The 24,377-nt window shown below is 44.0% G+C and overlaps 1 protein-coding gene across 2 annotated transcripts in view; it reads right to left on the bottom strand.

Annotated features, from left to right (window-relative positions):
- TTK (TTK protein kinase) overlaps window positions 1-24,377 on the bottom strand; it is an 848,854-nt gene that overhangs the window by 91,226 nt on the left and 733,251 nt on the right. For both annotated transcript variants that reach the window (XM_086926546.1, XM_086926547.1), the window contains exon 20: window positions 12,652-12,736. In XM_086926546.1, the coding sequence (XP_086782672.1) occupies window positions 12,652-12,736 (85 nt within the window). The remainder of the gene's footprint in view (window positions 1-12,651; window positions 12,737-24,377) is intronic.

The raw sequence follows: 24,377 nt of genomic DNA, 5'->3' as shown, positions 1-24,377 counted from the left end.
TTTATACAAGAAACGCACTTCAGGACCAACACCCCCAAGATATCAATACCTAAAAAATATTCACGGGCGTATTTCTCTTCTGCTAATTGTGTGGTGCACTGGGTTGGGATTTTACTATCTAACACATTGGGCTGGCAGGTTAAGGAGGACCGGCGAGATGGGAAAGGTAGATGGTTATGGGTAAAAGTAAAACTTGAGGGAGCAGTGCTAAATTTAGTTAACTATTATGGCCCCATAGACGACAATACCAGAGCAGTTGAGCAAATGTATCAATTAGTGGCAAGCATGGAAGGTATACTGATCTTGGGTGGCGATTTTAATTACATTCAGAACCTAGCGCTGGATACCTCGAATAAAGCAAAACGACAATTAAAGCCTTAAACTGCAAAGTTAATAAAAAGTCTGTTAATAGATTTTGCGCTAACAGACCCGTGGCGGCAAGGGCAACCCGGCTCTTCTCAATTTACTTGCTACTCTTCAAGATACAGAACGGCATCCCATTTGGATTTTTTTTTGGTGGACAAACTGTTAGCCAATGGCAAAACTTAGATACTGGCCAACTCTTTCTCTGATCACTCTGTAGTTTCTTTTATGCGAACGCTCAGGATTACCCCGAAAAAGAAATCATGGTGGCAGTTTGATAGATCTTTACTTGAAGACACTACTTGGGTGCCAGAAACTAGAATTTTTATCAGGGAATTTTTACAGTTTAATGCAAATACTATCCCAATCTTTATGGTTTGGGAGGTATTTAAAGCTACTTTTAGAGGACAGGTGATCTCTCATTAGACTAGGTTAAGTAAGCGACATAAGCAAAAGATTCTCGAGCTACTGCTGTGGAGAGAGCCAGCCAAAATGTAAACCTAATAGCGACAGCTGAACACATTGTTAAAGCACAACAGCAAGAATTATTAAAAGCCACGGAGCAATTGAAGGATTTCTTTTTGTTGGAGGAGATTTCGGGGAACAGGCCTTACCAAGAAAAGCTCTGTGAGGAAACCCAGCATAACAGTAGATTTTTGGCTTGGACTACGAAAAGTCAGAAAGCGGCGCCAGCAATTAGTCAGGTCAAAAATCCCTCTACTGGCCTGCTACAAGAAGATAAGCAGGCGATTTCTGAGGTTTAGAAGAGCTAGAATTGATGTCCTATTTGGAATCAATGGTGCTACCACAGAGATTTCAGCAATTTATCGAGACACTTAATGGTTTAATAGGAAACTCAGAAATTCTGACAGTATTGAAAAGTATGTCTAATGCCAAGGCTAGGTGGGTCGGATGGGATTCCAGTGGAGGTATATAAAATATTCCAAGAAAAACTAATTCCTTTTTAAATGAAACTATTTAATCAAATAAAGGAAGGGATAGATCCCCCCAAAAGTTTTAAGGAATCAGTCCTGGTAGTCTTTCTGAAAAAGGATAAAATCCTAGCAATCCAAATTCCTATCGTCCTATTGTTAAATACGGACTACAAATGGTTTATGAAGATTTGGGCAAGAAGGATTGCTCCATGCACCCAACAGGCGATCCATACAGATCAAAATGGTTTTATTTCAGGACGGTTAAGGGCTGCCAATATATTGCAAGCTTTTGATTACTTTTCCCCTAATAAGATCAAAGCGGCCATTCTGAGATTCATAATAATTTATTGATTTTGCCCCCCTTGGATGGGATGGCAAAAATTAGGCTATATGCAGACAATATAATTGTATATCTCGAAGCAGACTGGTCTAATATACAGAACGAATTGGGTGAAATTTACACAGATAGGCGGATATAAAGTGAACCAAGCTGAAAAAGAAATCCTCATATTTAATGCTGTGGCTTTCGACGTCCCGGTTTCCCTACACGTACGATCACCACATCTGGTCAGATACCTAGGTATCTTTGTCACAAATGATTATGGCCAATTATTTCCATTGAATTACAGCAGCACACTTGCAAAAGTGAAAAAATAATTGGATAAGTGGCCCTTGTTCCATCTATCTTTGATAGGACGAATTTCTATGGTTAAAATGTCAGTGCTCCCACTGTTCTTGCTTCTTTTTTGTAATCTTCCCTTAAAAATCCCCAGTTCTTATTTTAAAGACCTGGATGAAGTGATCAGGAAGTTTGTGTGGAATAATAAACACCCCCGGGTTAAGCTAACCACACTATAACTAGATGTAGCACAGGGGAGGTTGGCACTTCCACATTTTGCATCCTACTATCTGGCCTCCTGATCAATTTGTTATCACAATTAGGAGAGGAAAATTAGTTTTCGATAATATTTTCTAACACATATGTTGAAGGAAAGAGCCATAAAACTCCCCACTTTCTTACGAACAGCAAAACTTCCTAAAAAGACCAGATATAAGGTGATATTGGCATTAGCAACAAGAACTCCGCTTTTTACAAATCACAAAATATTCCAGCATGTCATGCTTATACCCCCGTCCAAGATTGTGTAGTAGGAGGTTTGATTTTGCCTGGGGGCTTTACCAAGTTTGGCAAGAACTAGGTTTTGGTTAGCTTGGGGATTTTTATAATCATAAGACATTAATTACCTGATAAAATGTTCGATTGCAATCTGGTTATCTAAATACCGCTTTCTCTATGAGTTTTTCAGCTCGCGAGTTTTCTTAAAAATAATTATACCATGCTGAGTGAGGCTGCATGTCAAATTGCCAGGCAGATGTCAAATAAAGTTTGTGGGGTTGGAGTTTTGTATCAGCGACTGCATCAGAAGGCTTATAGTGAAGAGATTATTATGAAAGAGCTTCAGAAAATTCCTTTAGAAACAGGTTGGAAGTTTAATACGAAAGAGTGGCAAAAGCTTAGTGAGATATCGAATAAAGCATTGCGAGACGCTAATTTCAAGAGGATACATTTGTTTATCCAGATGGCGGGCATATTACACCTCTCTGAGACTGCATGAAATGTTTCCAACTAATCCGAACCAATGTTTTAGATGTAACAAACAGGATGACGGGTTGGGTGCACATACTTTATGAGTGTAGTAGTCTATAGCAATTTTGGAAGGACGTTTTTATTTTGATTTCTCAAATTGTGTCCTTAACAATTGCTCCCTCATGTATGCTGGTGCTGTTTGGATTGTCGTGGGAGGTAAAGTGTTTAACGAAAAATCAGCAGCATTTTATTAGTAATTTCTATAGCGGCTGCTAGGTAACTTGTCCTTCAATATTGGAAGACTAATAAGCATCCTAGGATTAAACATTGGGTTAATAAAATGTGCAGGACTTCTAGATTTGAAGAGGCCTATGAAAAACGTGTAGGAGCTGCTGTAAGATTTAGAGCTATCTGGGCAAATGTTTCTATCCATTTTATATATGAGTAAAAGTATATTTTTTAGAGCTTTATGCTTTGGAGAGTACATTTTTGCACTTTACTAAAATAACTGCTGCTAGCTGCACATGCACTTTAATAGTTTTTTGACACTCTCATGTTAGCCTGAAGTAGCTATTTTAAGGATTACAGCTTACTAACTAAGGTGTAATAGTCACTAATGAAGATATGTATTTGTGATTCTGGGGAATTATCTGAGGTAGCAAATGTCTGATAGTCTACAGGATTATGGTTTAGTATGGCCTAATGTGCAATATATTCACTTTCCTAATTATTGATTCCTTTAGATCTGTTTTATAAAGTAGTTTTTTAATTGATGTTAATTCCTATTGATCATATGCAATTCCATGTAAATGTATTTTCGCTGCTAGCTATTCAATATCAGTTATTTCCATCCGATTTATTCATCCTGTGATGTCATGCTCCTATGGTTTTTATTCCTGCTCTAATAAAAAAAAAAAGTCTAGAGTAGACAATCACCCTGCTGTAGAAGTGGGAGCACTTGTTGAAGTGTCACTATATGGAAATGCTCCAACAGTATGTAGTGATTTAGTTCTCTGAAGTCCAGAATAGGTCTCAATGGGCCATCCTTTTTGGGAATTAGAAAATGCAGGGAGTACACGCCTGACCCTTGATATTGTAACGGTACAGGCTCTAGGGCTCCTTTTAGCAAGAGAGGCTGGACTTCCTGTTTGAGAAGGTGTAAATGTTCTGATGAAATTTTGTGAGATAGGGGTGGAATGTTTGGAGGATTATTGGTAAGCTCCAGGCAATAACCATGTTGGATAATTCCTAACATCCATTTATCTGTGGTTATGGACTGCCAAATGGGGAGGAAATGTAGAAGACGTCACCCGACAGGTGTTAAACGATCAAGGGGACTTGTATGCAAGTCACTGCTTGTTAGCGGAGTGGATATTACGTGCTGTTGAACCTTTGCCCATACCTTTGCTGTTGCCTCTGTAACCTACTGTAAAGAAGGCTCTTGAGGAGGAGGATTGATTGTTGCCTTGTTGGAGGCAGGCGTATAGTCTGAGGTCGTGGTCTTGGACCTCCCCACGATAGAAGGAGCGACAAAAGGAGGCATAATTAGAAGGAGACTGTAGTGCTCCCATTTACTTAGCTACTTCAGTATCTTTCTTCATTTTCTTTAATGACTTATCTACTTTGGGCCCCGAAGAGATGCTCTTTGTCAAATGGAGTATTTAACATGGATTGTTGGAGTTTGGGTTTAAAACCAGAAATCCTCAATCATGCGTGCCTCCTCAGTAACACACTAGTGTTGATCTCTAGCTGCGGTGTCAGTAGCATCTAAAGCACACCTAATAGAGGAACTGGAGATGAGCTTTTCTTCTTGCACTAAATCTTGAGCTTTAGCCTTGTGCTCATCTGGGAGATATTGGAGCATTGCTCCATTTCGTCCCAGTGTGCTCTATCATACGTGACTAGTAGGCCCTGGGTATTTGCAATGCACCAATGATTCGCTGCTTGGGCGGATACTCTTTTGCCAGAGGAGTTTAACAATTTTGACTCTTTGTCTGGAGGGGGGCATCCCCCGAAGTTTGTGAATTGGCTAGTTTACGGGCATTAGAGATGACCAAAGAGTCTAGTGGTAACTGTCCCTTAATAAAATCTGGATCAGACGTAGGAGCCTTATACTTTTTGTCTATTCTGGGGGTGAGAATGCATGCAGTAATTTGGAAATCCAGACTGACTGAAGTTTAAACTCGGTAAATTACATCAGCATTATAGTTCTTTTTTTACAGCCTGTGATAGTAAAAAATGAAGTGAGAGAACAGTTTCAAATGTATCGATGTGGCTGTCACTTCTCTCTGTTTACAAATGCAGAACCGTTTGCAAATAATCATATGACTCAAACTTCCCAGTTTGGGTAACAAGTGTTTTGATACCCAGTATGATAGTGGGGACAATACAGGCGAGCAAACAGCACAACAAGAATCTGAAACAAGCATTTGCAATGCAATAGGTCTCGCATTAGGAAGGTTTGAGCTATTGGTATTGTAAATGACACATTTATTTATGTGTTGGTTTTGAAAATAGCAAAATTAATAGCTTTGCCATTTACAATGCCAATAGTTTTAACTTTCTCAAATGTGACACCAATAGCATTTGTAATGCAATATGTCTTGTATTTACGTGACTTAGATGTATTGATATTACAAATAACAATGGCTTTTAATGTTTTTTGATAATACTTAAATAAAAGCCATTGCAATTTATAATGGCAATAGCTTAAACTTCTGTAAATAACTTTTATGAAGATTATGTTCAGTGTATTTTATTGCGACAAAAATCCAAGAAAAGAAGTGAAATATTAACATCTTTTTGTGACATTTGTAATAAAGCTTGAAACATTGAGAGAACATATTTGAACCAGTTGTTGAATGGTTGCACAGATTGATGCAGTGGTGGTGCTGAGTGATGTTGTGGTGGCGACGAGTGATGCTGTGGCGTTCAATGATATTGTGGTGCCCCTGAGTGATGCTGTGGTGGTGCTGAGTGATGCTGTGGTGATGCGATAGATAAGATAGAGTGAGGGCGATCGATAGAGGGTGATCGATGGGCAATAGTTAGCTAGAGTGAGGGCGACAGGTAGAGGGAGGGCGACAGGTAGAGGGAGGGCGACAGGTAGAGGGAGGGCGACAGGTAGAGGGAGGGCGACAGGTAGAGGGAGGGCGACAGGTAGAGGGAGGGCGACAGGTAGAGTGAGGGCGACAGGTAGAGTGAGGGCCACAGGTAGAGTGAGGGCCACAGGTAGAGTGAGGGCCACAGGTAGAGTGAGGGCCACAGGTAGAGTGAGGGCCACAGGTAGAGTGAGGGCCACAGGTAGAGTGAGGGCCACAGGTAGAGTGAGGGCGACAGATAGAGCGAGGGCGACAGATAGAGCGAGGGCGACAGATAGAGCGAGGGCGACAGATAGAGCGAGGGCGACAGATAGAGCGAGGGCGACAGATAGAGCGAGGGCGACAGATAGAGCGAGGGCGACAGATAGAGCGAGGGCGACAGATAGAGCGAGGGCGACAGATAGAGCGAGGGCGACAGATAGAGCGAGGGCGACAGATAGAGCGAGGGCGACAGATAGAGCGAGGGCGATAGATAGAGTGAGGGCAATAGATAGTGTGAGGGCGATAGGTGAGAAATAGCAATGAAGAGAGGGGTGAGAACGAGAAAGTAGACTAGAGTTAGAGAGAATAGAGAAAGCAGAAGAGAAGAAAGATGAGAGGAAGAGAGACACACATGTAGCGCAGGAGCAAGACTGTGAAAGAGAGAAAGATTGACCGAAAGAGGGAGTACGAGAGAGCGAGCAGGAAACCGGGTGAATAAGAGATGAACAGCTAGAGAGGGAGAGAGAGAGGGGGGGACACTGTGTGAGAGAGGCAGGTAGATATCACCGGCAGAAGAGCTGTCGCTGTCCCCTTGGGTCAGTAAGTACTCACACAGGTCAGTGTGAGAGGCACAGCCTTTCAAGCGCTATGTTACACAGTCTAACTAAATACAAACTAAACTGTTTAAGCAAAACAAATCTGACATTAAAATAAAGCGTAAAAAAGAGAAACGAATGCTAATCCGAAATGCAGTTTTAGCAGGACCCCCTTGAAGCACTGACATTTTACTGTAGCACTGACTGTGACGCTGGTGTTTCAACCTCCAATGTACAAATTGTCATGGTCATGATCTGCACCATAGAGCAGTTTGTAGCAGTGGCGTAATGAAACTTGAGGACGCCCCCCCCCCCCCCCCCCCCCTCCCCTGCAAAGTACTTTGAGGGGCTTTGTAGCCACCATTCAGAAGTTAACATAATAGGATGAAAACATCGCAAATACGCATTTGTACCGAACCGGCAATTCAAAGCAGTAAAGATTTCACAACCAAGTAGCAGCAGCCACAGATTAGCAATATTGTCTCTAACATCATGTTAACAAATGCATGGACATGGACATACATACATTCCTAAATCCAGTGTAGCATTTGCTGTTTTTACTGAAGGTAGAAGCAAAGAAGGACCCGTTTATTAAAAGTTTGTAAACGTAAAAAAACACTAAACATTTTATCAATAGGAACTGTACAGATTTCCAGCATTTTTTTGATTCACACAAAAAAACAACAACCCAAGAGTACGCAAGCGCATCTATGAACGCAGTTTTCCATTCATACTACTCTGAATGAGTGCGTGTGCACGAGATTTGCCCATTGCTGGTTAGCTACATATTTTTCAGACTTATAGACAATCCATATGAGAAACTTTGGCAAATGTGCACAAATTGTTCCCCATGGAAAAATCCCATCCGCTGACTGCACCCAATGACATAGGGGAGGTGTTCACTCCCAACAATGCATATCACTTTCGTGAACCAGTAGTTATGTGCTTTGCAGGATGTGAAACTGTGCAAACAATACATTAGACTACTAGGAAGAATTCAAGTTTGTGGGTCCTTTGGTTACTCCTAGCCATACCTTTAATCACAGTCCATAGTAAGAGTAGACTCTGCAGTCCAATTTAATCTACAAAAGTAACTGTCTGCAAATCTTGAATCCGTGGATCGAGTAATTTGTGTACACAGGCAAGCGGAGATGCAGAAGGGTGAAAAAGCAAACGGAAGGCAAGAGTGAAACAAGATTGTCCCTCTTCAGTGTCCTGGTCTAATGGCAGTGTCATTTGTGATGTTTCCATAGAGAGAGTGACAGACATCTCTCAGCGATGTTATAAACACCACATACTCCCCGTGTCCTGTCTGAATTATACCCAACTATCTAGGCACTCCACACAAATTATTTTATTTGATCACTTTTGTCTTAGTTGTTGTTAATTAACCTATTCACAGAAAGAAAGCTTAGTGAACCACTAATCTTTTTTCTGCAAGTGGTCTTTTAATGAATGGATAGGAGGAATGGTATCCTCTATTGCCCCTGCCTCTCGTGCTCTATCTAAAAGACAATCCCCCTCAGCGCCCTGGTTCACGCAGGAACTTAGAGAGGAGAAAGCGGCCTGTAAAAAACTGGAAAGACTCTGGAGAGAAAATTACGGTCTAGAAGAAAAAGCTTTATATAAGGATGCATTAAAAAAATTCCGGAAAGCCATTAGGAATAATAAAAAGCGCTTCTATGCTGACTCGATTAGGCAGGCAGAACAATCCAGCAAACAAGTGTTCAAAGTTGTTCAGTCCTTCCTCAAACCTCAATGCATTGAAAGAGAGGTTACCCCCACACCATTACTTTGTGAGCAAATTTCAGAATACTTCGACCATAAAATCAAGAAAGTATATGATTCCTTTGGTCCAGTTATAAATACTGAGAAACAGGACACAGCGTACAATAGCGAGTCAGAAGAAACCCTCACCCAGTTCGCGCTTGCCCCTATGAACGAGGTGAGGCAAGAGCTCAACCGTTGCAAATCCGGTTCACCTGATGACCCCTGTCCGGCTAGACTTTGGAGCACCATAGCGGACTCTGTAGCGCCCACACTCCAAAGTATCTGGAATTCTTCCATTACGTCAGGAATCTTCCCTGACGTCTGGAAGCATGCCACGCTTCTCCCCCTAAAGAAAAAACCAAATGGGGATCCAGATGATCTGACGAACCTCCGCCCAATATCCCTTCTAGCCGCACCGGGAAAAATGCTGGAAAAAGTGATACAACGCCAACTGAGTAAATTTGTGGAAACCAGCAACATTCTCCATGAAACTCAGTCCGGCTTCCGGCCCGGTTTCAGTACTGAAACAGCGCTCTTAGAGGTAGCCGAGTCAGTGAGGTGGTCGATGGATGCAGGAAGCTCAGCTATGCTGGTACTCCTGGATCTATCGGCCGCCTTCGACACGGTGGACCACGCCAGATTACTTAGTCGGCTGGCAGAGATAGGCATTCAAGACCACGCGCTGAGCTGGATTAAGTCGTATCTATCTCAGAGAACGCAGAAGGTGGCACTCGGGACGATCTCTTCCACACCTAAAACCCTCAACTGTGGAGTCCCGCAGGGCTCGGCCCTCAGCCCTCTCTTATTCAATATCTACCTGGCCCCCCTCTTTACGCTCATTGCCAACTGGGGTGTTAAGGCAATTTCATATGCCGACGACACCCAGTTGGTATTCCCTTACACGGAAATGACACAGGAATCTTTTGCAAATTTTAAAGGCTGTCTCCAGGACATTGCACACTGGATGAATACCAACAAACTGAAATTAAACGCCAACAAAACCGAAGTCATTTTCTTCGGTAAAGGCCCTGTCCCCGCCCCAGAGCTATGGTGGCCGGTGGAAATGGGTCCCTCACCCCTGCCCAGTCATTCGGCAAAAAACCTTGGAGTGAGATGGGATGATAAGATGTCTTTCTCTTCCCATATCCAACAAGTGGCCGGCTGCTGCCTAAGTAAATTAAGAAACCTCCGTAAATTTCTTAAACTTCTCCCCGAGAGCTGCAGAAAAATGGTAGTCCATGCAACTGTCACTTCACGGCTGGACTACGCCAATGGTCTTTACCTGGGCCTCCCAAAATTTTTAACCCATAAACTGCAGGTAGTTCAAAATGCGGCTGCGAGGCTGCTACTGCGAATTCCTTTCAAACAGTCAGTCTCTCCGCATCTTAGAACCCTGCATTGGCTCCCTGTCGCCAACCGGATAAAATTCAAAGCCCTGACACCCGCGTTCAGATCTTTGCATGGCTCCTGCCCACTCTACCTAAAAAAACGCCTTCCAAGGTATACCCAACACCGTGTTTTACGGTCTAATGACCGAATCCTGCTGGCTGTCCCACGAGCAAAAAAGGCACGCCTTGGTGGTCGCACCTTTTCAGCAAATGTTTCTGCGCTGTGGAACTCCCTACCTCAAGCAATCCAGCAGGCTCCATCTGAACCCTGCTTTAAGAAGTTACTAAAGACTTGGCTCTTCTCCCAGCCTCGCTAGGTCTCCCACTCCTGTCCCTGGACCTCTGTGGTACGTTTTTAGCGCCGGGACACCTCCTTGTGAGGTAGCTGTTCGCGCTCTATAAAACACAGTATTATTATTATTATTCTCCTGAGAACAAGTAACAAAGCAGAAGGACAACATTTACCTAGACAAAATGTGCCCCGAATTATGCCCAGAACTTCAAGTTTATTTCACAGATAAGGCACGCATAAGGCACAACTGCTCATCAAAAAAGCTTGGCATTTGAGCCATGAGATAATTACCATCTGGCACAAGGTTAGCCAACTCACCCCCACACACAAAGCTTCTTTGCAAGACCCATGAGCAATGGTAGTGCTATGCTACTCAGCCACCAAAAGTATAAGAGCTCTACTGAGAGGTACAAGTACTCCCCACTAAAGTAAGGCAGTCTAGTGCAAAGTGTTGGTATTTTGTAGATGAACATTCAGCAGGAGAAGTGCTGGTAATGTCCCATTAAACGTAGATTGGGCCTATTGTACTAAAAATAACTTTCTTCTAAAGGCTGAGCAAACTTGCTTTGAAGTACTCCTAAAACCACATCACATGTGTATGTGGCACTCCTCGAGCCTGGTCTGTGGTGTTGAAAGAAAGAGAGAAAGGGAAAGAAAGAGAAAGAAAGAAAGAGAAAGAAAGAAAGAAAGAGAAAGGAAAGTGAAAGAATGAAAGAAAGAAAATGAGAAAGAGAAAGAAAAAAAGGAGAAAGAATGAAAGAGAAAAGGAAAGAGAAAGAAAGTAAGAGAGGGAAAGAAAAAAGAGAGAAAGAAAAAGAAAAAAGAGAAAGAGAGAGAGAGAAAGAAAGAGAAAAGAAGAAAAAGAAAGTAAGGAAGGGGATGGAAGGAAGAAAAAAGGACGTAAGGAAGAGAGACAGAGAAAGAAAGTGACAGAAAGAAAGAAAGAAAGAGAAAGTGAGAAAGAAAGAAAGAAAGAAAGAAAGAGAAAAGGAAATAGAAAAGGAAATAGAAGAGAAAGAAAGCAATAGAGAAAGAGAAAAAATATAGAGAGAGAAAGAAACAGAGAAAGAAAGAGAAAGAAAGAGAAAGAAAGAAAAAGAAAGTGGGGAAGGAAGAAAAAAGGAAGAAAGACATTGGTGTGGTAGCTAGTATGTGCTGAGTGATTGAGAACTGAGCTGATGTCTGGTAAGACAGACACCCACGTGGGCTGCTGGGCCAACTTGTTGTTACAGACTCAGAGGGACAGCCTCAGCAGACTCCAGGTTTCACTGTGGGCATTTTGAAGTGCCAGACTGCATTTTAACTCGGGGTAACGTAATTTCAATTGAAAGGCAGACATTCAGGGAGGAGTTCATCTCCTCGCTCTACAAATTACTAAATGACTCTACCAACAAGTCAAAAAAACATCATCGAAGTAAGCGTCGTAAAAGAACAAAATAGAAGTAGACCTGCCCTGGAATTCTGAAGCCCTGTTGATGAATTAAAACTCCAACCTCTTCGCACGAGGCTTAGTTAAAACCGACAATATTTGTAGGTGACCCCCATTAGCTATCACCAAAAACGATGAATTATCTCAACAATTTAAATAAATCGCTGTGGTTTCCTAGTTTTTTTATTTCTACGGGTACTCGCGTGCCAAGGCAGCTTCAGTACAACAACAGTTCTCTGAGACGAGTTTGGGACAGGCACAACAACTTCCCCTCCATTTGACTGTTTATCTTTACTCTGAGGAAGTGGAACAACTGCATTTGTCGACACTCTTGTTAAAAAAGTATATATATACATATGTATATGCTATGCCTACGAATGATATAAATGCATTACTTCTTAAAACACCATCAAGGATGAAACTAATTCCACAGTTTCTTACCATGAAAGGATGATGATAATAAAAATAATAATGATAAAAGAGCACGATCATCAATAACAAGGATATTAAACCGTCAAAGCGGCAAAGACCAGACTAGAACATTCTCAGACATTCCTTTGAAGTTTGCACGAAAGCGGAATTGTGAAAGGTTTCCATAATTTAGGCAGTGCTGTTGGCAACTGGAATTATTTGCAGACGTCATAGTACAGAATAACAAGAAAAGCGGACATCAAAGGAAGGGTGGGAGGGAATGAGCATATGGGGTGTGAGCGATAACGAAAATTAATTGCTGTAAGAGGGGGGAGTAGGAAGTGAGGCAGAGTGCGCGCTGGCGAAAGCAGTCTGCTGCTTTCAAGTCCGATGCCAGATGCCAGCTCTGCGCTTTAATGCCTCACATGCACTGGCCATAAACCGCATTCCAAAGGTCTTTGGGAGCATTTTCTGGTGCCCCTTCTAAATCTCTCGCATAGCAATCGCTTACGCGATAGCTATGCTCGACCTAAAAAATTATTAATAAAGAAGATACATATTTATGTTCTCAAAATACCTGAATGGGACTGTATTTGCACATATGGATGCACCAAAAGTTCAGCAATCCCTATTCGACACTTGGGGTTCCTCACCAGGCATTTCTATAAGAAATATAAAAACAGAAAAACACATTGAAAACCTAATATATATGTATCTAAAAAGAAAGCTAGGAAAACAATTTGTCAACAATGATGGAAATATCCAAATCTAAGCCAAAAGACTGGTTCTTTGTCAACTCAAGCAGAATAATACTGAAGCTAAACTAATACAGGAATGACATTATCTTTACTGAATTGCCAAGAATGTCTGTCAAGAAGCCCTAACTGGGTTAATGCATGGTCTCAAAGCGGTAGTTGCTACCTATAAATTATTTGTTTTTTTCCCACCACACATCTAGAGTGTAAACAGCTATAAACAAGTGGGTGCCTTAGGGCCTTTTTAGGTCTTGCCTAGGCAGTGCATGCCCGGTCTCTTCACAAAATGCTGTATCTAAAATGTGGTCTTCGAACATATCCCATCTTTTTCATTGATTCCTATTACTGCTTTTCGTAAATGCCTGCTTTTGTTTGGTGAATATGCTTAATAGTCCCTCCTTTTGGACTTTTATAACCTCTCATGAGGACTGTCCCTATTACACTTGCTCTTACTCTTTATGTTGTGGAAGAGGTGTGGTGCAGCGGCCAGGGTGCCTGACTCCGGACCACGGGGTTCACGGTTCGATCGCCGGCGGCAGGTCAGCCCAGCACCATGCGACTCTGGGCAATAGCTCGCTTAATCTTCCCAAGGGCCCCAAGCGCCGGGAAACCACTTCGGAGGTAGCTGTGCGCTTTACAAATTCAAGGTTATTATTATTAGTATTTATTGTACCCTGTGAGCTATCTTATTTTTGTGTGCCTGCCTCTGCTCGTTCGTGCGTCGCTTCATCTTGTTTAATGGCCGCTGTGCTCTCTTGTTTTATTGGTCGGGTGAAGCAAAGGCCAGATTACAAGTGATGCAATCTCACTCCTTTCCGAACAAGTACTATACGTACCACGGTTGGACATCGGGCTAAAGCATTTACAAGAACTGGGAGCCTGTGACTATTTACAACAAAAGCCACGAGTGTGCTTCTTCAATTTAGTGACTGAAAAAACTGAAACTTCTCATTAAAGGCCTCACTAGAGAGTCCACCACAGGGCTGATTCTATAAAGCTTATTAATTTTTGCTGTTAAGGGTGTTATATTGGATCTGATATGTAAATATGGGTAATTACCAGCTTGTTACACTTATTCCAATCCTTTGATGTAGAAGGCAATTATGGCCTGATCATGTTTATTTTGCTGATAAGGGTGTTGTAATTGATCTCACATGCAATAATGGGTACTTACCCATGTGTTACCTATGTGAGAGACGCTCTTTTGTACACAGTAAGAATGGGGCAGAATGTATTTTGGGCGCCATACACATTATGGAACACGTATTTGTACACTTGACTGTATATTTGCTGTACAAGAGCATGGGCTCTGATAGTGGATGTTTCCCGTCTGGTGAGTTTACCTGAGATGGCAATATTTTTACATTGAGACGTGTGCTGTAGATAAAATACATATTTTTGGTGTAATAGTGTGCTTTATGATTACTGAAAACAGGGTTGCATGTATTATTTCATATAGACTATTTTCTCAGAAGATTCTACATACACTGATGTAACCAATATGCACTGTTAAAGAGGTAAGGGGTACAATACACTTCATTCATTTTTTGAGGGAGACTTGTGTCACATCTATATGCTAAATTAATCCTTTTTGCATTTCAAATTTTCTAAAGTTCTAGATTTGTTACGCTTTTTGGACTATACTTGCTTTTGATACTGACAGACATTAGAATTCTTAGGTAAGGAACTATATAAAGTATTACTGTACTGTTTTGGGTATTAAGGACAGCATGTAAATCCATGGTGTCCTTCGAGTCAGGCCTACTAAAATCTCAAAGTTAATCCTATCTATGTGACGTGACCAGGGTTTATAAATGGGTTGTGTAGAAAGTTAGCTCAGTATTTAGTGCCCCTTTGTGATGAGGTAACGTGTACCGAGTCAGGCAACCCTCAGTGATAGTATTTAGGCCCCTGAAAACGAAAGCTCTCAAGGGGTAGCTGTGGAGAGCAGCTAAGACTGATCCCGGAAGGTGTAAAGCATTTGTACGTACCACTTTAGTCAGTCAATAAGCTTTTCACACAAGAAAGAAACACACCAGATGAGTAGAAAAATACTTTATATTTATTACTACATACTAGACACTAACTTCGTATACCTCTTACCCGAGGGTATCAATTACACACATACTTAGAAAAGAGGTAAATAGCATTGAAAAGTACATAGAGCCCCACCTGGGGAGCAAAACAATATACTAAAATAGTGGACTGCTGAATAGGTACCGTAACAGGACTAGGACTCAAGATTAGCAAACCCCAGGGGAAGCAAGGAACCACCCAAGGTGAGTAGCCAGGGACCCCCAACGCGCCTGGGTGCAGAGTTGTTACACCGGGTCAGATGTCAATAGGACAACACAGGTAAGTCGCGGTTTGGATTGTAGAGTTCTAGGACCCTTCCTAAAGGACCTCAAAGAAATCACTTGGAGGAAGGAAGGTTATAGAGTCACTCTACCTGTGGATACCTAGAAAAGATGGATACCTGAACCAGGGAGCACGGGTGCATAAGGGTGACGTGATGTTGGCAACCTCCATAGGCGCCAACGGAGGTTCATGGAAGTTCTGGAGCTACAGCGTCTCGTGGACCAGACCGGTGGAACAAGGACAAACAATCCAGAAGTAAAGAACCTGAAAGCAGCTGGGACAGAGTCCAAACCAAATGGAGGTGACCAAGAGGCATAGGAGCACAATAGCAGGCCTGGTAGAAGGTTCTTGCTGCGATGCGGTGAGAAGAAAACAGCAGCTGTGGAGACCAAGCAACATTGTAGAAGACCAGGAGCCCCTCATGAGCTGTCCCACCCTTGTCGAGGAGTGCAAAAGGGTCAGTGGTCAGCATCACCACGAGCAAGCCTTGGCAAATGCAAACAACGGTTCATGGGTTAAGATGCATACCAGCAAGGTCTGAGGGACTAACCCAGCAAGGGTAAGTCAGGACCGGCCCTCAGCACGATGGAGAGCCAGAAGGGATTGGTGCAGCCCCCTCGAGGACCCACTGGCAGCAGGCACAGGATGTAGAAAGGAAACACTAGCAGCACCCAGAAGAAGCCCCACGAGGCAAGGGAAGCAGGCAAGACGATGTGCTTGGAGCTGTGCAGGGGCTGCTTGAAGATCTCCCGTTAAGAGAGCCAACCACCCTTGGCAAATGTAAACAGATGTGGGGCACAGGGAGGTGGTCACTGTTGGAAGGAGAGGGATTAGTCTCCCAACTTGCAGGGAAGACTGGTCAGGCCTCGGGAGAACCAACAAACTACCATCTGTGTTGTAGAGACATGCGACGTCCATGGGACAACAGATCAGCAAACCGGGCGTCAACGTGGATGTGCCTGCAGATGCAGGGAAGTGATTCCTTCACTTCCAGGGAGATTCCTTCAGGCTGGGATGCAGGCATTGGTGACTCGGAGGAAGCACAGCCACGGAGTTGCAGAACTTGAAGCAGCACAGGGACGAAGGTGCAGCAGGATTCTTCCTACTAAGAGCAGTCTTGTCGTGGGTCATGGATTGAAGAACAGCAGAGTTGCAGTGTCCACCAGCAGACGAGTCATTGAACAATCTCCAGATGACCAGCAGTCAGTTGCAGAAGTTGTTGTCGGGACGAATCTAAGGGCCTACACTCAGGGGAGCCCTTAAGTAACCCCAAAAAAAGGGAAGAACTTCCTCTGTGGCAACCTACCAGAGGGGGTTAGGGATGCTATTTAGATGTCTTAGCCAGTCAGAGGTTCACAAGGGCCAAGAATCAACATGGCAGAATCAAGTGGCCACCTGGAGGAGCTCAAGTGCACCTTCCCAGGGGGAAGAGTTAGACAGGGGGTGGACACTCCCCTGTCCTTTGTGTGGTTTTGCACTGGAGTGAGAGCCAAGGTCTTCTGGACTGTGTGAAACTGGTTCATGCAAGGAGGGCACCAAATATGCCCTTCAATGCAGTCTGGTGGCGCTCTGAAGCACCCCCACCCTACCCTATTCTAAAGGTGAGGTGGTCACACCTCTCTGCAGAAAATAAATCTGTTAGAAATGGGGGTCTCTAGTTGGCAGTGGCTGGCCTCAGCCCAAGTAGGGACCCTTCTTCCTAAGTTAGAGTTAGGGGGCTACACCCTTTGATAACCCCTGCTCAACATTGTGGTAACGTAGCATGAGCAGCTAGGCTTATCTAAGAGCCAGTGTGTAAAGCATTTATGATCTTACACAGTAACACAGTGAAGGACACTACAAAGGGACACCAAACAAGTAGTTATAAAAAATAAGTATCTTTATATATAGACTTAACACAAGACCAATAACGGTAAAAAGCCACAGTACTGAAAAATGGGGGTACACTTGAAAAGCTGGAAAAAGAGTTCAAAGTGTTCAAATAGGAGTTCAGTTCAAAGCAGTGGTTGCTGCGATGATCTGGATGCGATGATCCGGGGTCAGCGAGCCTTTGAAAAGCCCGCAAACGTGCGATGCGTTGATCTCTGGGGTTAGCGAGAACTTTGGGGCCGTAAGAGTGCGATGCGATGGTCTTTGGTTTGCGAGCGCTCGGCAGCAGCAGCGCGTGGATTTTTCTTACACTCTTCAGCTGCGGCGGTTCGCAAACGGCGTTAGCGACGATTTTCAACTCTCTTCTCTGTAGAAGAACTAGAGGCCCTGGAACTCACAGGGGACTCACCTGTCGATAGAAATCCTCGCTGGGAGGAATCAGGAGGCTGGTGAAGGAGTCAGATGTGCCTGTGTCTTCAGCAGGAGGCTAGCTCTCTTCTATCCCTTGGGTGATTGCTTAGTAAAAATAAAAGTCTCACAAAAGTCCTTTCCCCCTTCTTCCAAGTCCAAGGGGAATTACTGCAGGCCAATCCAAGAAACAGCACACAAGCACAAGGACAGTCCTCTCCTGCAGATTCCTTCAGTAACACTGACAGAGGTTCTTCTTGACATCCAGGAGCAATACAAATTGTAGGGGTTTGGGCACAGATATTTATACCCCAAAAGTCTTTGTTCTCAAAAGTCACTAGTCACTGAACCCATCCAGAACCAGTTCTGCCCAGGCCTGGAGCACTTTGTTTACCAGACTTCCTTTCAGAAAGAGGGGGTCTGCTATCAGACACACAGTAGGAGGTGGAGCCAGCATTCACTTTGCCAGGCACAGCCCTGCTCAGATCAAAGGGTCACCCCTCCCCTACTCCAAATGCAGATCTCTCTAATCAACCCAGGTCTGACTCAGCCTGCCTTTCCCCTCTAACTCCAGACAGTCAATACACGTAACAGCAGAGCACACTGGAGGCTTAGGCAAGAAAATACCTACTTTCTAAAAGTGGTATTTTCAAACACAGAATATTAAAACCAACTTCACTAAAAGGTGTATTTTATTATTCTGAGCACAGGCATACTAAACTCTAATTTCTACCACGTTCCCGGAGTCAGATAGGACTATAAGATGTAATAGCCAGTCTGTCCATTCTAGCCTATGGAGAACAGGTAGCCTTGCAGCAGTGAACAACAAAATGGAGGGTGATTCACTACCAGGACATGCTACACATATCAAGCCATGTCCTACCTCACACATACAATGCATCTACCATAGGGGTGACTGACATGATGCTAAGGGAAGGGTCAGGGGCTAGGAAGTGTGGGCACTTCGCAGCCAAGATGGCAGTTCTGGACTGCACGCAGACACTGCGTGGCAGGTCTGAGGTACACGATACAAGCTACTTCTGTGGGTGGCGCAAACCAGCGCTGCAGGCCCACCAGTAGCAGTTGGGTTACCAGCCCTGGGCACACACAGACCACACTACTAGGGTTTAACAGGTAAACCAAATAAGCCAATCAGGGATATACAAATTCAGTCATATTTACACAGGGAGCATTTGCGCTGTGGCACTGAATGGCAGTGGCACGCAACCAGAGCATCTAATTCCATCAAAAACAGAGGAGACAACAGCAAAAAAGGGAAGGGAGACCCACGCCAATGGTGCCATGTCTAACAAAATCCTTTGTTCATATTCCCCTGCCCGAGTTAGGCTAATCAGCAGGGGGGCAGGACAGTGTCTAAAGCTGACAGCAGCACGGGCTCACTTCGAACCATACATCCTGCCATTGGACTGAAGGGTCTACCTTAGGGGTGACATAGGTTTTAAGTGCAGTGACCGGGATATAAGGGAAACTTTATATCTAAAGTGAAGGGTGCATGCACCCTGTCACGCAGAATGCAATGGCAGCTCTGCAGACACAGTTTGCATGGGCCCCCATGGGTGGCATAATACTTGCTACAGCACATAGGGGACCCTTGGTGTACCAATGCCCAGGGTACTTCAGTACCAGATACTTGGGGATTACAATGATACCACGGTTTGGCAATTATGAGGTGTTCAAAGTACTTAGCAGCAAATTTAGAGGAGAGAGCAGTCCCTGTGGCCATGATTAGCAGGATCCCAGTGAACTACCGTCAAAACACACTGACAACAGGTAAAAAGTGGGGGTATCTATGCCAGAAAGATGCTACTTTCCTACAGATTGCATTGCATGTTGTTGCATATATCATAAGTAATTACAAGGGTCTACAGTTATTTAATGTTTGCATTATTTGAGCATTCATATTGAAGATGCAGACTATCGAAAATGCACATCTCAAAAGTGCCCAATTGCAAGTTATGGTAATATTGACTAGCAAAACATTTAACTTATTAAAAATATGCAATATGGTTGACCCATTCGCTAGGTTGCTGAAATCGATTCTGGATGTCCGACACAAAATAAAATAGAAAAATGCTAACAGATGTCAAATAAAAATGGACATTTAGTATATGAAAAGTTAATCTCTTCAGCAGTCCAGATGATTGGGATATGAACTATCAGTAGATGTTAAGGTCCTCAACTCATCTATTACCACTAACCACTTTTCCCTGAAACAGAAACATACCTACGTGAAGCTGCTGCTGAAGAAGCCATCTGAGGAACCAGGAGAACCTGAGAACTACCGACCATCTCCCTGCTTTCTTTTCCAGCCAAGGTCAAGAAAGCTATCAATTCCCGATCACTAAACATCTGGAGTACGACAACCTTCTGGACCCCAAACAATCCTGCTTTAGAACTAGCCACAGCATCGAGACAGCCCTAGTCACATGCACGGATTACATCAGATTGCTGCTAGACCACGAAAAAATGCCCAGACGTGGGTCCCGTGCTCTTCATGCAACTGGAGTCAAGCTAGCCTGGCTGCTGATGGGTGAAAAACCGAAACTGGTCCAAGGATGCTTGTTTCTGGTCCAGGGAGAACCTGGCCTGGCAGTTCGGGTGGACTGTTCCCATGGGGAGCAGGGTCAAGACTGATTTGCATATGGCTGGGTTTAAACTGGAGTGGCATGGGAAGCAAACAAACTATTGATTTAGGCCCAAATCTCTGTACTGGGGAGAACGTTTGACATTGGTCAACATTCTGTCCATCAATTATTCTTTTTGCATAGACCTAAAAAAACAGCCGTTCTCATCCTCTTCGACTACTCAGCAGGTTTCAACACTGTATCCCATCACACACAAAGAAACAGACTCCACCAGATCAGAATCCATGGAGCAGCCCTTAAATAGATTGCATCCTACCTCACAGGAAGAAGGCAGAAGGTCATACTCCCTCCCTACGCCTCGCTCAACAAGAACATTAGCTGCAGTGTACCACAAGGCTCATTCCTGAACCCAACCCTCATCAACATATACAGGACACCCTTGGCCAACATCGTCAAGAGCCACAGACTCATCATCATCTATGCAGACTACACCCAACTCATCCTCTCCCAGACCAACGACCCAGTGACCACCAAGGACAAGTTCCAAAGATTCATGAAAGATGTGGCCTTCTGGATGAACAACTGTCTCAAACTCAACACCGACAAAGAAAGAAGTACTCATCTTTGGGAAAGTCAAGGAAACCCTCTGGAACAACGAATGGTGGCCACCTGAGCTGGGCCACACCCCCATTGAACACACCTGTATCCTTGACGCACAAGTTACTACTTGTGTAACAATATATCTGTAAGAGACATTAGTTAGTGATAGATGTCTTACCTTAGAATACCCCCAGGCGTCAGACTGGATCTGGAAAGTTTTGCTTAGCAGTACCCCTGCGCGTCAGTAGGTGGCGTCCTGCGGCTCCGCGCCAGTCACTGGTGTCGTAAGCGCTGAGATGACTTCACTGAGAGTACTTAGGCGCTAACATGCGCGCTGACGTCAGTTCTGTACACAACTATCCGTGTCAGGAACGCAGAGCAATGCAAGATACTGACCGGATGACCTTAACCCTAGTAATCAGTTCGCAGAACGGGGAGGATGGGTGGGGGGGATATGGAATCTATCACTAACTAATGTCTTTTACAGATATATCGTTACACAAGTAGTAACTTGTCCATCTGAAAGAGACACATTAGTGATTTATTCCTTACTTTAGAATAGATACCCCAGTAATACCAACCCAGGTGGTGCGTCTGCAAACAAAATTACACCAGAAAGTCACAGAGCACAGAACGGCCAAAGAAGCAGTCGGACTGGACTGTCAAGGAAGTAGTGCTTGGTAAACGTGTGCAGCGAGGCCCATGTAGCATCCTGACAAAGGTCCTGCAAGGGAACGCCGGTCCCAAGGCAGTAGTGGCTGCTGTTGCCCTGGTGGAATGGGCATGCAACCCCACAGGAGGCTCCTTCTTAGCCAGATGATCCATTTGTGCATTACCTGACCTTTTTTGGCGCCCACGTAGCTGACAAAGAGCTTGTCATCCACCCGGAGCGGCTGTGTGCGGCTCAGGTAGAAGGAAAGCACACGTTTTGGGTCCAGACGGTGGAGCCTCTCTTCCTCTCTAGAAGGATGCAGAGGCGGAAAGAAGGTAGGCAAAGTGATGGTCTGCCCGATGTGGAAGGGCGCGACAACCTTTGGCAAGAAAGAAAGGCGGGTCCTCAGAACCACCTTGTCCGGTTGAAAAGAAAGGAAAGGAGGTTTAGAAGAAGGAGCCTGGAGTTCACTCACTCTTCTGGCAAGAGGTGAAAGCTACCAGGAACTCCGTCTTAAGAGTGAGAAGACATAAAGGACAGTTATGAAGGGGTTCGAAGGTAGCGCACATCAGAAACATCAAGACAAGGTTTGAGTCCCACTAAGGCATGATAAACGGCACCGGAGGGAACGTGTGCGTAATGCCTTTTAGAAAACGGTTCACAACCGGGGACTTAAAAAGAGAAGGCTGATAAGGAAATGGCCGAAAGATAACTTTTGATAGTACCCAGATCAGAGCCCCGGTGGGCTAAAAAAAGAAGAAACAAAAGAACCTCTGAAAGAGGGGCAGAAAGGGGATCCACAGCCTTAGCCGTGCATCATGCCACAAACTTGTTCCACCTGCAGGCGTATACCGTTTTTGTAGAGGGACGCCTGGCTGCCAGAATGACATCACAGACTTCGGGAGGAAGATCGAAAGGTGTCAACTGTCGCCGCTCAAGCTCCACGCATGGAGGTGGAGGCTGGACAGGTTCGGGTGGAGAACCGTATAACGGATTAACCACAAGCTGTCGCCAGGCATTCTACTCATCGGAAGCGTACAGATTTTTGTTAAATCCAGTCTACATGGCGTGTAACAATTACTGGATTTCTCTCAAGTCTGTATGTAATGTGGACATCGCCACGGGCAAACGGAGGAGGCTAATTGCTATGCTATGTCTCAACCTGTGATGATTTTATCTGAATAGGTTTTCACCATATGTTAACTCATTCTCTACAGTGAGGCTGGTTGAACGGTATCGCAGTGGTTCAAATTTCGAATTGTGCGTGTGCATTTTACCTCACGCTTGATGCAGCGCGAATCACCTCGAGGATCCTCTGTGACGACGCGTTCTTCCTCCGCGTCAGAATTGGCTGTCTGACAGTATTTGGCGCTCGAACGTGCCGAGAGCCATCCGCACAGCGCATCGTGCGTGCCACCATCTCGCGATTGGTGACAGCTGACAGCACGCAACCATCAACACATGGTTTCCCCCTGTTTTTTTGCCTTCCAATTCAGCACCATATCTGAGCTGCATTCTTTCTTCTGTTTGGTGGTCATCAAAGAACCATCTGTGTCCACCCCATGTGTGGTATGTACATGTTTGTTCTGGTACTATGGGACACCCGAGGAACATGAACAAGTTTACTTTGCCTGACACGTGGTGTATTTCGTTAGTACATTTGGTGACTGTGGTTCTTGTGAGCCACTTCAGGCTCACTAAGTTCTGCTTCGGCATGTTGTATGTGGGTGCCTCCACCGGATGCTAAAACCACGTTAGTCTTCTTCTATGAGCTGCCAGTCCACGAGGGAGTTACATGACAAGGTTAGCTGTCTGCTATCCCTGCTAAGCTTGTTTACTTACGAACGTTGGTGTCACAGGATTGTGGTGACACGCACACCCTAAACTTTAACAGTCAAACGTTAATGTGATTACGGTTGTAAGTTCATTGTGTGCTAGACTCTGATTACACTATTGTATCAATTTTTGGTTTTTGCACCTTTTCACAAAAGTACTGTATTTCTCTTGGTAAGGGATTCGTTCACACCACACATTGTTTCCTGGACATTGGGTACACAGCTTGCATGTTTCTGTGTTCTTTTCACATGTTTACAAGATGTTGGGTACTAGCCCCATTTTCTTACTTTACATTTGTCTCTATGGGTTACAGCCCTATTTGCTTACATTACATTTGTCTCAATGGGTTACAGTTTCATTTGCTTACATTAAATTTGCCTCAAATGGGTATTTCTCCCATTTTCATTGTTTCAAGTTGCAAATACCCTTAATTAGGGTACCTGGCGATGGGTCCAAGTCCCACTTACTCTAGCTACTCACCCCTTTGCCTCGGGTAGGTTTTGGATGTCAGTCGCATTAACTTTAGGTAACCTCTCTTAAATCCCGGGCGTAGGTTATGGTCCAGTCCCATTTAAAGTAGCTACCACCCTTTTTCCGGGTGTGTCTTACCAGGTGTCAGTCCCATATCTGCTAGTGGCTATCCTCACGGGGGTTGTCCCCTCGGGTGCCTCTCCCACTTACAGTATTCTCGCCACTAACCTTTACATTATCAATCCATGGTTGGGGTACAGTTTATTTTGAGTCTACAGTAAGACTTTGCTGTTATTTTCTCGCAATGTTATGCTTACATTATGTTACATTGTCAATTTGAAAACGCAACCTTATGCTTATATCTTATTTCATTGTCTATTTGAAAATGGAGGATGAGTGATACTTCTTGTATTATATTCTCATCTTCTCTGTTTGCTCGCCTGTTCAGTTCTCCTCATGTCTTATATTATTTTTATCCTTGGAATATGGACTATATTTTGTTGTTAGTCTTCCCTTGTCCATAGTCTGTCCCTTATTGTAGTGTGTTCCTCTTTCTTCTATGTTTAGGAGGTTATCCTTCCTTCACTACTTCGTGTGTCTGGATGCAAGTCAAGAGTTTAGTTCATGTTGTGCTATGTCCTTCCTCCTTGCATGCCTGTCTGGCCAGTGTGTGTGTTTGGGGTAGTCATTGGTGCTTTTACGTCAACCCTTAATCTAGCTGTTTCCTATGGCTTACTTTTGTATTCTT

The sequence above is a fragment of the Lissotriton vulgaris genome, chromosome 6, assembly GCF_964263255.1.
Source record: "Lissotriton vulgaris chromosome 6, aLisVul1.2, whole genome shotgun sequence".
NCBI classification, from domain to species: Eukaryota; Metazoa; Chordata; class Amphibia; order Caudata; family Salamandridae; genus Lissotriton; species Lissotriton vulgaris.
This window is presented reverse-complemented; position numbering and strand designations above follow the sequence as displayed.